This window comes from Leucoraja erinacea, chromosome 14 (assembly GCF_028641065.1).
Source record: "Leucoraja erinacea ecotype New England chromosome 14, Leri_hhj_1, whole genome shotgun sequence".
Taxonomy (NCBI): domain Eukaryota; kingdom Metazoa; phylum Chordata; class Chondrichthyes; order Rajiformes; family Rajidae; genus Leucoraja; species Leucoraja erinaceus.
In genome coordinates, this window is record NC_073390.1 from 34,175,500 (window position 1) to 34,188,288 (window position 12,789).

A 12,789-nucleotide genomic window follows, 5' to 3' on the forward strand; every position below is an offset into this window, starting at 1 on the left:
CTGCTTGATATTTAAAGCCTTTATTTTATACAGCTCTGTGTTATACTGAGTGTCATTTCAAAGTGGCTGAGAAATTGTTCTTGGAACTCAGTGTTTATATGCACCGTGATTTTTAGGAGGAACTTTATTTAGCAGAAAGCAGCAAGTGTAGGAGTTGTGGGGCAAGTCACTCAACGCATGAAGCAGACTTACAGGGAAATATATCAGAAGTGATGGTTATTTTCTCCTTCCTGGTATAAACGAATTCTTGTGCACATATCGGTAAATACCACTAATTTGTACAATTATATTGGAGAAACTCAGTTGCGTTATCTAAGTGAAATCTCAAAATCTTATAAGAATATAAAGCCGTTTTTTTATCTTACGGAAAATGTTCATCAGCTCACAAGTATTTCCCTTGTGTGTTACCGTTTATAGTTTTCAATATTCCAAACAATTGTCTGCACTTTGTTTTTTTCCCTGGTGCATCAGTCTAAATATCGGATATACTTCAAAATAAAGATTACCTTTCTTTATATCTGTTTTAAGTCACCAACTCCTTCTCCAAAACCATGCAGCCTAGATATAACCCCAGCATACTCCAAATGGGCTTCTATTAACACCATTCAATTCTTGTCAGAAGAAACAAGTAATGGTAGAGAAAATTCAATCATACAAGCAAAGTAATCATTATTTAAAAAAAGGAGTGGAAAAGAAATATTAAGGGGTTTTTTTTTGGATCATGTGCAAGTAGTCAAAATCTATTGTCCACAGTTCCTGTGCATTGTAGACAATTAGAGCCAATGTGCCCGATTGACCATGTTGTGTAGGAAAGGGGTCACCCAGGTGCTCGAAAATTCAAGCTCAAGAGTTTCAACAGAACAAGGATTCTAAGAGGGTAGTTGAGCCAGGTGACTGCATTTAAGAGGGAGGAGTGGCCCTTGTGGCCAAGGGGATCAGAGGGTATGGAGGAAGGCAGAGTTACTGAGTTGGATGATCAGCCATGATCATATTTTGGAGACCTAATTTCACATGTTTCAGGTTAGTCAAATCTATTGTCCACAGTTCCTGTGCATTGTAGACAATTAGAGCCAATGTGCCCGAGGACCATGTGTGTAGGAAACGTCCCCAGGTGCTCGAATTCAAGCTCAAGGTTTCAACAGAACAAGGATTCTAAGACTGAGAGAGAGGTGACTGCACCTGGGAGTCACTGTGGATGAGAAGGGGGCAGAGTTGCTTGGATCATATATTTTTGGAGATAATCACATCAGGATAATATGCATGTGATCGATTGTAAGATGAAGAAGAGGCACGATGGGCAGGAATCATCAGGGTAGGATGACACTCTCAAACCAGTATCCAGCACTGGAAGGACACAAAGTGCTGGAGTGACTAAACGTGTCAGGCAGCAGCCCTGGTGAACATGGATAGGTGATGTTTGGGTCAAGACCATGATGAAGCATTTCAGAGTCTGAAGAATGGTCTCGACCCTAAATGCCACCTATCCATGTTCTCCAGATAAAAGGACACAAAGTGCTGGTCAGGCTGCATCCCTGGAGAACGGGGATAGGTGACATTTTATGAAGGATCCCAACGCAAAAACGTCACCAATCCATGTTCTCCAGGGATGCTGCCTGGTCCACTGAGTTACTCCAGCACTTTGTGTCCTTTTGTGTGTTAACCAGCATCTGCGGATCTTTGTTTCTCCAGCACAGGAAGATGATTGATTCAGATGGAGTTCAATAAAGGATGTGGCACCATGGGACAAAGAATTACATGACAGTGGGGGTGGGGGATGGGGGGGGGGGGGGGGGGGGGGGGGGGGGGGGGGGGGGGGGGGGCGGAAGCACCAACGTTAATCTAATAGTGATAAAGGTTTCCATTATCAAGGTGAAGACAAATGTTTCTGAAAACCATCTGTGTAATGAATTCTCTGATAACAAGTCAATGGGCATCATAAAGAGGGTGCAGCATATGATGCAGGAGGGGAGAAGGGGTGATCTTGTACACACATTGGAACCTACAGCATTTGAGGGGGTCTAGTGACGAATTTACGGGAACCAGGAAAAAGTAAGATCTTGAACATTGTAATCTTTGGGTTAATCCTACGACCACATGCTACCCAGTGTCAAAAAATGGAAGACAATCAGTGTTGGGAGAAAAAGATACGCATAGATACTTAACCATGGGACTTTCAGACACTTTTCTGTCCTTCTGCACCGAATTATCTTCTATTCACCCACAATTATGAGAAAGTTCAACTGCTTACAAAGTCATTGTATTTTAGCACGAGAGTGTAAGCAACGATTGGAACAATAACATTTCATGTAACTTTCATCTCTGAAGTAAAGTGTTGGGAAAAGGAATGGAAAGTAATTTGGAGAATTTATGCCTTTGACGCACAAATCTCCCCAAAGACAGCAGGAATTGGAAACTAATTTTCCCATTGGTCAGAATATCACAAAAAACAAATGCCTGAACATCTAATTTGTTCATGGACAGTAAACAATTTAATCTGCAAAATACTGTTGAGTAACATTGGCCACATTGTGTGTTCTGATAAAAGCGCTTATAGTTGGAGCTCATGGCTATAGTCAGGCACAGTTTGTGCACATTCACCAAGAAGAGCCAATTCCATCATGAACATAGATCTGAAGGTGAAATATACAGTATGTAGTTCTCAGGAACAAGGAGTTCATCATTAGTTCACAAGTATAAATGCTCTATGGATTTTTTTGGTATTATAGCAGCACATTGTGCAATAAATTGGGCGGTGCTAGTCTCCCTGATTTACTCAACGTCTTACCCATTCCTTTTGTAACAATTCCTCCAGTCCAGCCAACTTCTAACATCCGAATCCTGCCTCATTCAGATCGGTTCACTGGTCTACCACTATATTCACAATCCACAACTTTTCAATCCCTTTGTCTCACACCATTTTCTTAATCTCTGGCTTTTGTCCAACCATCTGCCTATCAACCCCTCGCCCCCCCCCACCTCACCCGTGTTAACCTATTATTTGCCATGCTTAGTTCTTCTAGCATTAGCGACTCACTACTAACAGAGTCGAGACACACCCTTCAAGAGATGACAACTGCTCTGGAGGAGAATGTAACAAAGGTTGGATTAAAGATCAGCTGCCAGAAGACTAAGACCAAGCAGCCAATAGACCAACTGATAATCAATGGGGAATCTGTGGAAAACGCCACACGATTTGCACTAGTGGTGGGATATCCAAGATGCCAAAAGTCAAGCTCTTCCAGTCCGTAGTCCTCCCTACAGCCCTCTATGCCAGTGAGACATGGAAAATCAATGTGAAGATGAAAAATAAATTGGATGCGTTCCAACAACGGTGCTTGAGGATCAGAAAAACGGCAGAAATCGGCGCCGTAACAGACAAGCTGCTAGTGCATCAGAAGGCACTAGCGATTTTGCGATCTCCCGCAGCTGCGGGAGCCTCCGACTGCAAGCATTCCCTGGATCGCTGGAGAGAACCCGACCCGACTGGGAATCACAGGTACTGTACCTGGAAACACCGGGAAGCCCTCCAGAGCCGACGAGCAGGATTTCCCAGGAGCAAAGGAGCTGGAGCTGCCGTCTGTGAGGGAATCCCCGTTCCAGCGCAGGTTTACAGAAACAGCAGGTACAGTACCTGGAAACTACGGGGAGGCCTCCATTGTGTCAGGAAACGTGGCCGGCGGGCAGGACCTCAGGTCAGACTGAAGCGCAGGGGACTTTGACCCCCCTCTCCCTACCATCCTATTGGCCAATGTACAGTCCCTTGAAAACAAAGTGGAGGACTTAATGGCAAGGCTGCTTTACCAAAGGGAGCTGAGGGAATGCTCTGTGTTCTGTTTCACAGAGACATGGCTCACCCCCAGCTCCCCAGACTCAGCGGTCCAGCCTGAAGGTTTCGCCATCCATCGCATGAACCTTACACTGGCATCTGGGAAAGGGAGAGGAGGGGGCGTCTGCCTCATGGTCAACTCTGCGTGGTGCTCAGATGTGGCAGTTCTATCCAACTGCTGCTATCCACACCTGGAACACCTGGCTGTAAAGTGCCGTCCCTTCTACCTACCAAGGGAATTTACATCCATCATCCTGACCATGGTCTACATCCCTCCCCAGACTGATGTCCATCTGGCACTGGGGGAGCTGCACGCCCTGGTCATCAAGCACCAGATGGCTTACCCCGAGGCATTTACCTTCATAGCCGGGGTCTTCAACAAAGCCAACCTTAAGAAATCGCTCCCTAACTTCTACCAACATGTCTCCGGCAGCACCAGAGGATCAAACACCCTCGACCACAGTTACACAACCATCAAGAATGGGGGGGCAGAGGAACAACTGCAGGACTGTTTGGAGTCTGTAAACTGGGCAATGTTCAGGGACTCGGCAACGGATCTGAACGAATACGCCACAGTCGTTACAGACTTCATAAAGGAATGTGTGGAGGACTGCATCCCAACAAAAGCCTTCCAAGTGTTTCCTAACCAGAAGCCTAGGATGAACCATGAGATCCGCACTCTTCTGAAGTCCAGATCCCGGGCATTCAGGTCTGGAGATAAAGAGGTCTACAAGAAGTCCAGATACGACCTTGGTAAGGCCATCAAAAAGGCCAAAAGGGACTTCTGACTCAAGCTGGATGATGAGACGGATGTTCGGCAACTGCGGCAGGGCTTGAATGCCATCACCTGCGACAAGGCAAAATCAGGAGGCAGCTCAAATGTCAGCGAAGCATCACTCCCTGATGAGCTCAATGCATTTTAACGCACGCTTTGATAGGGAGAACACTGATGTGCCTTCCCGAGCCCCCATTCACAGTGGTGGTATTTCAGTCACAGTCACAGAGGCCGATGTCAGAAGATCCTTCAGGGGGGTGAACCCTCGGAAAGCGCCCAGACCTGATGGTATACCCGGTCGTGTCCTAAAAACCTGTGCGGACCAACTGGCTGGAGTTTTAACGGACATTTTCAACCTCTCACTTCTGAAGTCTGAGGTTCCCACCTGCTTAAAAAGGGCATCAATAATACCGGTACCTAAGAAGAGCAAGGTGACATGCCTCAATGACCATCGACCAGTGGTGATGAAGTGCTTTGAGAGGTTGATTATGGCGCATATCAACTCCCACCTCGACAAGAACCTTGACCCACTGCAGTTCGCTTACCGCCACCACAGATCAACAGTGGATGCGATCTCGCTGGCTCTCCACTCCACTCTGGATCACTTGGACAACAAAAACTCATATACCAGGCTATTATTCACTGACTACAGCTCGGCATTTAATACAATCATCCACTCCAATCTGGTTACCAAGCTCTCAGATCTGGTCTCCGCGCATGCCTCTGCAATTGGATCCTCGACTTCCTCATCCACAGACCACAGTCTGTCCGTAAAGTAAGTTCTTCCCCTCCTCTCCTCTAACATTATTTTCCCCCTCACCCCTACATTCTGAGTGAAGAAGGGTCCCCTATTCACGTTCTCCATCAATGCTGCCTGACCCAGCTGAGTTACTTTTTGTGTCTTTTTTTCTAAGTTCTTTGAGGCCTTCTGCACTGTGATGTAAAAAAGAACTTTCTATCACAGTGATGTAAGAAAGAACATTAAAGACAATAGTTCAAACCAAATAAACAAATACACAAAATACTGGACAATTAGCAAAGGTTTAGATGCATCACTCTCATTGTTTGTGACATCAGTAGAAAACTGTGGGATTCTGCTCTCACCTGTCAAATACTTGAGGTCTCTTGATTAATCTCAGATGTCGTTTTAATCATATTTTATAGTGCAAAGAGCAAGGGATGTCTCCCGCTAGGTTGGGAATCCAAGAAGGAGTGTCGAAGACAACTAAAAATAGCTACGGCATCCAAACCTCAGTACCATTCAGGCAAGGAAAGTATTACTTTTTTGATGCTTTCAGCTTGCAATGGTAAAGTACTGTACAGCTGGTTACAGAAGTGACCTCCGCATCAGCCTCTGTGTGATGTACATTATGACATGTTTTGCACCCCTACAACCCAAGTCAATGGCTTACTGATAAAGCCCTAAATGACGTGTTTAGGTTTATTTAATACCAATTTGACCAGGACTGATTTCCTTATTCAAGCAAGTTGGTCATACAAATGGGAGCCCCATAATGGACATTTTGAACTTTGTTAACTTCCACTCTGACTACCACGAGAATGTACAGCATTTTTAATTGTTTCAGGGCAATAATAAATGCATGGGTAAGTTATCCTAATGATACATTTTATTTCAATCCTTATTGCACTACCTATGTTGTACAGCAATCATTAGAGCTCATTTTCTGCAGGTGGGAGTATAGAGAACAAGGTGTTACATGCTCAGAGAGATTACCTGCTTTTTGGAAGGCAATGTTTGAATAGAAATACTATTTTAATTGCATTGAATGACAATTCGCTTGTACATTAAGATACCAAAATAGAAACCAAGAAGACACTAATTGGTTTTATCTACAGACCCCCCCAAATAGTAGCCCGGATGTAGGGTGTAAGTTGCAGCAGGAGTTAAAACTGGCATGTAACAAAGGTAATGCCACTGTGGTGATGGGGGATTTCAATATGCAGGTAGACTGGGAAAATAAGATTGGTTCAGGACCTCAAGAAAGAGAGTTTGTAGTGCACCTCCGAGATGGATTCTTAGAGCAGCTTGTAATGGAGCCAACCAGAGAAAAGGCAATTCTGGATTTAGTGTTGTCCAATGAACCAGATTTGATAAGAGAACTCGAGGTAAAGGAAGCGCTTGGAGGTGGTGATCATAATATGATTAGTTTTAATATGCAATTTGAGAAGGAGAAGGCTAAATCGGAAGTGTCAGTGATGCAGTTGAACAAAGGGGACTATGAACTTCATAGTCAAGGCATGAGAGGGGAGCTGGCCAAAGTAGACTGGAAAGGGGGAATGACGGTGGAATGACGGTGGAACCGTAATGGCAGGAATTTCTGGGCATAATCCGGAAGACACAGGATCATTTCATTCCAAAAAGGAAGAATGATTCTAAGGGGAGTAGGAGGCATCCGTGGCTGACAAGATAAGTTAGGGATAGAATAAAACTAAAAGAAAAGATGTATAACACAGCAAAGAGTAGCCGGAAGCCAGAGGATTGGGAAACTTTCATAGGACAACAGTAGGAAACAAAACGGGCAATACGGGCTGAAAAGATGAAGTACGAGGGGAAGCTGCCCAGGAATATAAAGAAGGACAGTAAAAGCTTCTTTAGATATGTTAAGGGAAAAAAAGTAGCAGAGTCAAATGTGGGTCCCTTGAAGGGAGACACGGGTGAAATTATTATGGGGAACAAGCAAATGGCAGAAGAGTTAAACAGGTACTTCGGATCTGTCTTCACTAAGGAAGAGACAAACAATCTCCCAGATGTACTGGAGGACAGAAGATCTAAGGAGGTAGAGGAACTGAAAGAAATTTTCATTAGGCGAGAAATAGTATTAGGTTGGCTAATCGGACTGAAGGATGATAAATCCCCTGGGCTGATGGTCTGCATCCCAGGGTCCTCAGGGAGGTGGCTCTAGAAATAGTGGACGCGTTGGAGATAATTTTCCAATGTTCAATAGATTCAGGATCATTTCCTGTGGATTGGAGGATAGCTTATGTTATCCCACTTTTCAAGAAAGGAGCGAGAGAGAAAACAGGGAATTACAGACCAGTTAGCCTGATTTCGGTGGTGGGAAAGATGCTGGAGTCAATTATTAAAGAGGTAATAATGGGGCATTTGGATAGCAGTAAAAGGATTAGTCCAAGTCAGCATGGATTTATGAAAGGAAAATTATGCTTGACTAATCTTCTGGAATTTTTTGAGGATGTGATAAGTAAAATGGATGAAGGGGAGCCAGTGGATGTAGTGTATCTCGACTTTCAAAAAGCCTTTGATAAGGTCCCGCACGGGAGACTGGTGACTAAAATTAGAGCCCATGGTATTGGGGGTAGGGTGTTGATCTGGATAGAAAATTGGTTGGCAGACCGGAAGCAAAGGGTAGGAGTGAACTATTCCTTTTCAGAATGGCAGGCAGTGGCGAGTGGAGTGCCACAAGGCTTGGTGTTGGGGCCGCAACTGTTTACCATATATATTAATGATTTGGAAGAGGGAATTAGGAGCAACACTAACAAGTTTGCTGATGACACACAGCTGGGTGGCAGTGTGAACTGTGACGAGGATGTTAGGAGGTTGCAGGGTGACCTGGACAGGTTGAGTGAGTGGGCAGATGCGTGGAAGATGCAGTATAATATAGATAAATGTGAGGTTATTCACTTTGGTGGCAAAAACAAGGGGGCAGATTATTATCTCAATGGGGTTAGGTTAGGTAAGGGGGAGGTGCAGCGAGACCTGGGTGTCCTTGTACACCGGTCACTGAAAGTTGGCGTGCAGGTACAGCAGGCAGCGAAGAAAGCTAATGGAATATTGGCCTTCATAACAAGAGGATTTCAGTATAGGAGTAGAGAGGTTCTTCTGCAGTTGTATAGGGCTCTGGTGTGACCACATCTGGAGTATTGTGTACAGTTTTGGTCTCCTAATTTGAGGAAGGACATCCTTGTGATTGAGGCAGTGCATGGTAGGTTCACTAGATTGATCCCTGGGATGGCTGGACTGTCATATGAGGAAAGAGTGAAAAGACTAGGCTTGTATTCACTGGAGTTTAGAAGGATGAGGGGAACTCTTATAGAAACATATCAAATTATAAAAGGACTGGACAGGCTAGATGCAGGAAAAATGTTCCCAATGTTGGGCAAGTCCAGAACCATGAGCCACAGTCTTAGAATAAAGGGGAGGCCATTTAGGACTGAGGTGAGAAAAAAACATTTTCACCCAGAGAGTTGTGAATTTGTGGAATTCCCTGCCACAGAGGGCAGTGGAGGCCAAATCACTGGATGGATGTAAGAGAGAGTTAGATAGAGTTCAAGGGGCTGGTGGAATCAAGGGATATGTGGAGAAGGCAGGCACAGGTTATTGATTGGGGACAATCAGCCATGATCGCAGTGAATGGCGGTGCTGACTCGAAGGGCCGAATGGCCTCCTCCTGCACATATTGTCCATGTTTCTATGTTTCTAAATATGTGAAAATTAAGCATCTTCATAAATGCAGGGATTAAATGAAATAAATACTTTGGCTTTTGTTTGTCAGTTGACAACGTTCACAACTGCCAGCAAGTGAGCAAGGAGAACAGAGAGATGTAATACACATACACTTAGCACATATTTAGATATGGCCATTTCATATTTTAGAAGTTTAAATCAAAACGGCATTGCAAAATGTAATCTTGGATAAAATAATAAACTAATCACTCAACTGCTCTCTGAGGTAGATTTTCATGAAAAGTTGTTTGGAAGAAGAGACTGGCATTTCTTCCTCACGTCCTGGTTAATATAGATCTTTTGATCAACATCATTGATATAAATAATTTGGTCACTGTCTTATTCCCCTGTTTAGACCTTGCTATGAGCAATTTGGCAGTTGCATTGTGACAATGACCACATTATGACAGCGACAACAATTCTGCAGGTTGGGGCACGGTGAACAAGGTGTTGCATCTTCAAAGAGATCTGTTATCCTCTGTTTTTACTCCGGCAACAGGAAAATGGCAGCGTGGTCAGATTTTCCTAGGGGAGGGAGTGAAACGGCCTTGTAGCTTTTCCTGAACGGTGTGTAGCAGTGGTCCAAAGTTCTCTCCCCCCTGGTGGCACACGTGATGTGTTGGTAGAAGTTCGGCATGACCTTCTTGAGATTTGAATTATTAAAATCTCCAGCCACCACCATAGCCGCATCCGGGTAATTGTTTTGATGTCGACATAGCACATCGTGTAGGGCCGATAGTGCCATGTCGGTGTCCGCCTACGGTGGAATGTAGACGGCTCTGACGATCACTGAGCCGAACTCCCGGGGAAGGTAGAATGGGCGGCATGAGATCGTCAAGTGCTCCAGGGCCGGCGAGCAGGAACGGGAAAGCATCTTGATATTTCCAGGGTTGCACCAGTTGTTATTGGTCATGAAGCAAACTCCTCCACCCTTGGATTTCCCAGATGCTTCTGTTCTGTCAGCACGGTGGACAGTGAAGGACTCGGTTGGGCAGATTACCTGATCCGGAATCAGCAAGGTCAGCCATGTTTCAGTCAGGCAGAGGATGTTGCAGTCCCTTATGTCCCACTGGAATGTGACCCTCGCCCTGAGGTCATCCAGCTTGTTTTCCAGGGACTGGACATTCGCCAGAAGAATGCTAGGCAGAGGGGGATGAAAGGCTTGGGTTTGCAGCCTATTCCGAATCCCCCCCCCCCGCTTCCCTCGATGTTTTTTCCAGGTTTTCCTTGCAGCCAAGCTCCCATTGTTGTTGCAGCAGCTTCTGCTGATCTCTGCTGGCCATGCTGGATCAGTGAGTAAAGAGTTTAAAAAGTCTCCGTTTGCCCTGGAGTTTAGATTTAAGAAGGTTTCCCTGTCATACTTTGTTAGTACTAGGGAGTTAGAACTTAGAAATAAGTTAAAAAGGAACATAAAAGTTAAAAACACACACAATTATCGCGGAGCTGCCACAACGGCGACTGGACAGGGCCGTACCATTTTTAAATTTTTATTTTTATTTTTATTTTTTTTTATGCCTATGCATTATGTTATCATTTTATTAAAATAAATGACCCTCATGTCCCTTTCATGGTTACAAGAGGGTAATGGCTGGCATCTGTTGGGTCCACTGTTGTTTGTCATGTACATCAAAGATCTGGATGATGGTGTGGTAAATTGGATTAGTAAATATGCAGATGATACTAAGATAGGTGGGGTTGTGGATAATGAAGTAGATTTTCAAAGTCTACAGAGAGATTTATGCCAGTTGGAAGAGTGGGGTGAAAGATAGAGTTTAATGCTGATAAGTGTGAGGTGCTACACCTTGGCAGGACAAATTAAAATAGGACGTACATGGTAAATGGTAGGGAATTGAAGAATGCAGGTGAACAGAGGGATCTGGGAATAACTGTGCACAGTTCCCTGAAAGTGGAATCTCATGTAGATAGGGTGGTAAAGAAAGCTTTTGGTGTGCTGGCCTTTATAAATCAGAGCATTGAGTATAGAAGTTGGGATGTAATGTTAAAATTGTACAAGGCATTGGTGAGGCCAATTCTGGAGTATGGTGTACAATTTTGGTCGCCTAATTATAGGAAGGATGTCAACAAAATAGAGAGAGTACAGAGGAGATTTACTAGAATGTTGCCTGGGTTTCAGCAACTAAGTTACAGAGAAGGTTGAACAAGTTAGGGCCTTATTCTTTGGAGTGCAGAAGGTTAGGGGGGGGCTTGATAGAGGTCTTTAAAATGATGAGAGGGATAGACAGAGTTGACGTGGATAAGCTTTTCCCACTGAGAGTAGGGAAGATTCAAACAAGGGGACATGACTTGAGAATTAAGGGACAGAAGTTTAGGGGTAACATGAGGGGGAACTTCTTTACTCAGAGAGTGGTGGCTGTGTGGAATGAGCGTCCAGTGAAGGTGGTGGAGGCAGGTTGTTTTTATCATTTAAAAATAAATTGGATAGTTATATGGACGGGAAAGGAATGGAGGGTTATGGTCTGAGCGCAGATATATGGGACTAGGGGAGAATACGTGTTCGCCACGGACTAGAAGGGTCGAGATGGCCTGTTTCCGTGCTGTAATTGTTATATGGTTTATATGGTTTATATCTCAATGTTCCAGAGTTTGATATTTTAGACGTATTAGAGGGAAAAGAGGTGGGGAAGTTGCTCTACTAATCAGGAGACAGTCACGGTGGTACTCAAAGAGTACCCACTGGAAGTTTTGTCTTCTGACGCAATATGTGTAGGGCTTAAACATGAGAAAGGTGCAAACACTCTGAAGTGATTGTACTATAGGCGCCGCAATAGCAAGTGGTAGACAGAGGAACAAGATAGGAAGATATAAACATGCTAAAGCAACGAGAACAGAGTACCTTGGGAGCATTTGTTATTGGCTAAGTCCACATCTGACATGTAGAACTTGTTTAAAGACCAGTTGATCAAAGTTCATGACTGACATGGAACCGGAGGACTAAAGTGGTTCAAAATTTAGTCAAAAAGGAAAAGAAAGTGCATGCAAGGTTTAACAAGATGAAACCAGACAGGACCTTTGGGGAATATAAAACAAGGAGGACAAAACTCTAGTGGGTGATTAGAAGGGCTAAAAGTGACCACAGAATGGTTTTGGCAAGTCAGATGAATGAAAATTCCAAGGCTTTTTATATCTACATTAATTGGGTTAATTGGGAGAAGATAGAACCACTGAAGGATAAATGAAGGAATATGTGCTTTGAGTCAGGAGATGTTTTCAGTTTAAATTTTAATTGTAATTGTTGGAATGATAGTAGGTTTCCCATTTCGTACAGGTTTTTCATAGAAACATAGAAAATAAGTGCAGGAGTAGGTCATTCAGCCCTTCGAGCCAGCACCGCCATTCAATATGATCATGCCTGATCATCCAACTTCATGGTGGGTGACTTTAATTTCCCCAATATTGACTGGGACTTGGTAAATACCAAGGGCTTAGACATAGCAGAATTTGTTAGATATATCCAAGAGGGTTTCTTGAAACAGTATGTGTCAAGTCCAATGGGAGAAGGGAACATACTGGACCTTGCGTTGGGAATTGAGCCTGGCCAGGTGACTGATCTTTCAGTGGAAGGGTATTTTCGAATAGTGATCACAACTCCATAAGTTCTAAGATTTTACTTCGGAGTCACGTGAGTGACTACGTGAAGAACCCCGCCAGGACGCATGCGTGTCATATCACTACACGCATTGCAAC

At 44.1% G+C, this 12,789-nt stretch overlaps 1 protein-coding gene across 3 annotated transcripts in view; it reads left to right on the top strand.

Annotated features, from left to right (window-relative positions):
* The first annotated feature begins 5,575 nt into the window (after positions 1-5,575).
* LOC129703564 (rho guanine nucleotide exchange factor 9-like) overlaps positions 5,576-12,789 on the top strand; it is a 61,063-nt gene continuing 53,849 nt past the window's right edge. For 2 of the 3 annotated variants that reach the window (XM_055646151.1, XM_055646149.1), the window contains exon 1: positions 5,576-6,206. In XM_055646151.1, the coding sequence (XP_055502126.1) occupies positions 6,162-6,206 (45 nt within the window). In that variant the 5' untranslated portion in view covers positions 5,576-6,161. Of the gene's footprint in view, positions 6,207-9,473; positions 9,652-12,789 lie in introns of those variants that run through there. The other variant, XM_055646150.1, reaches the window with a different exon arrangement.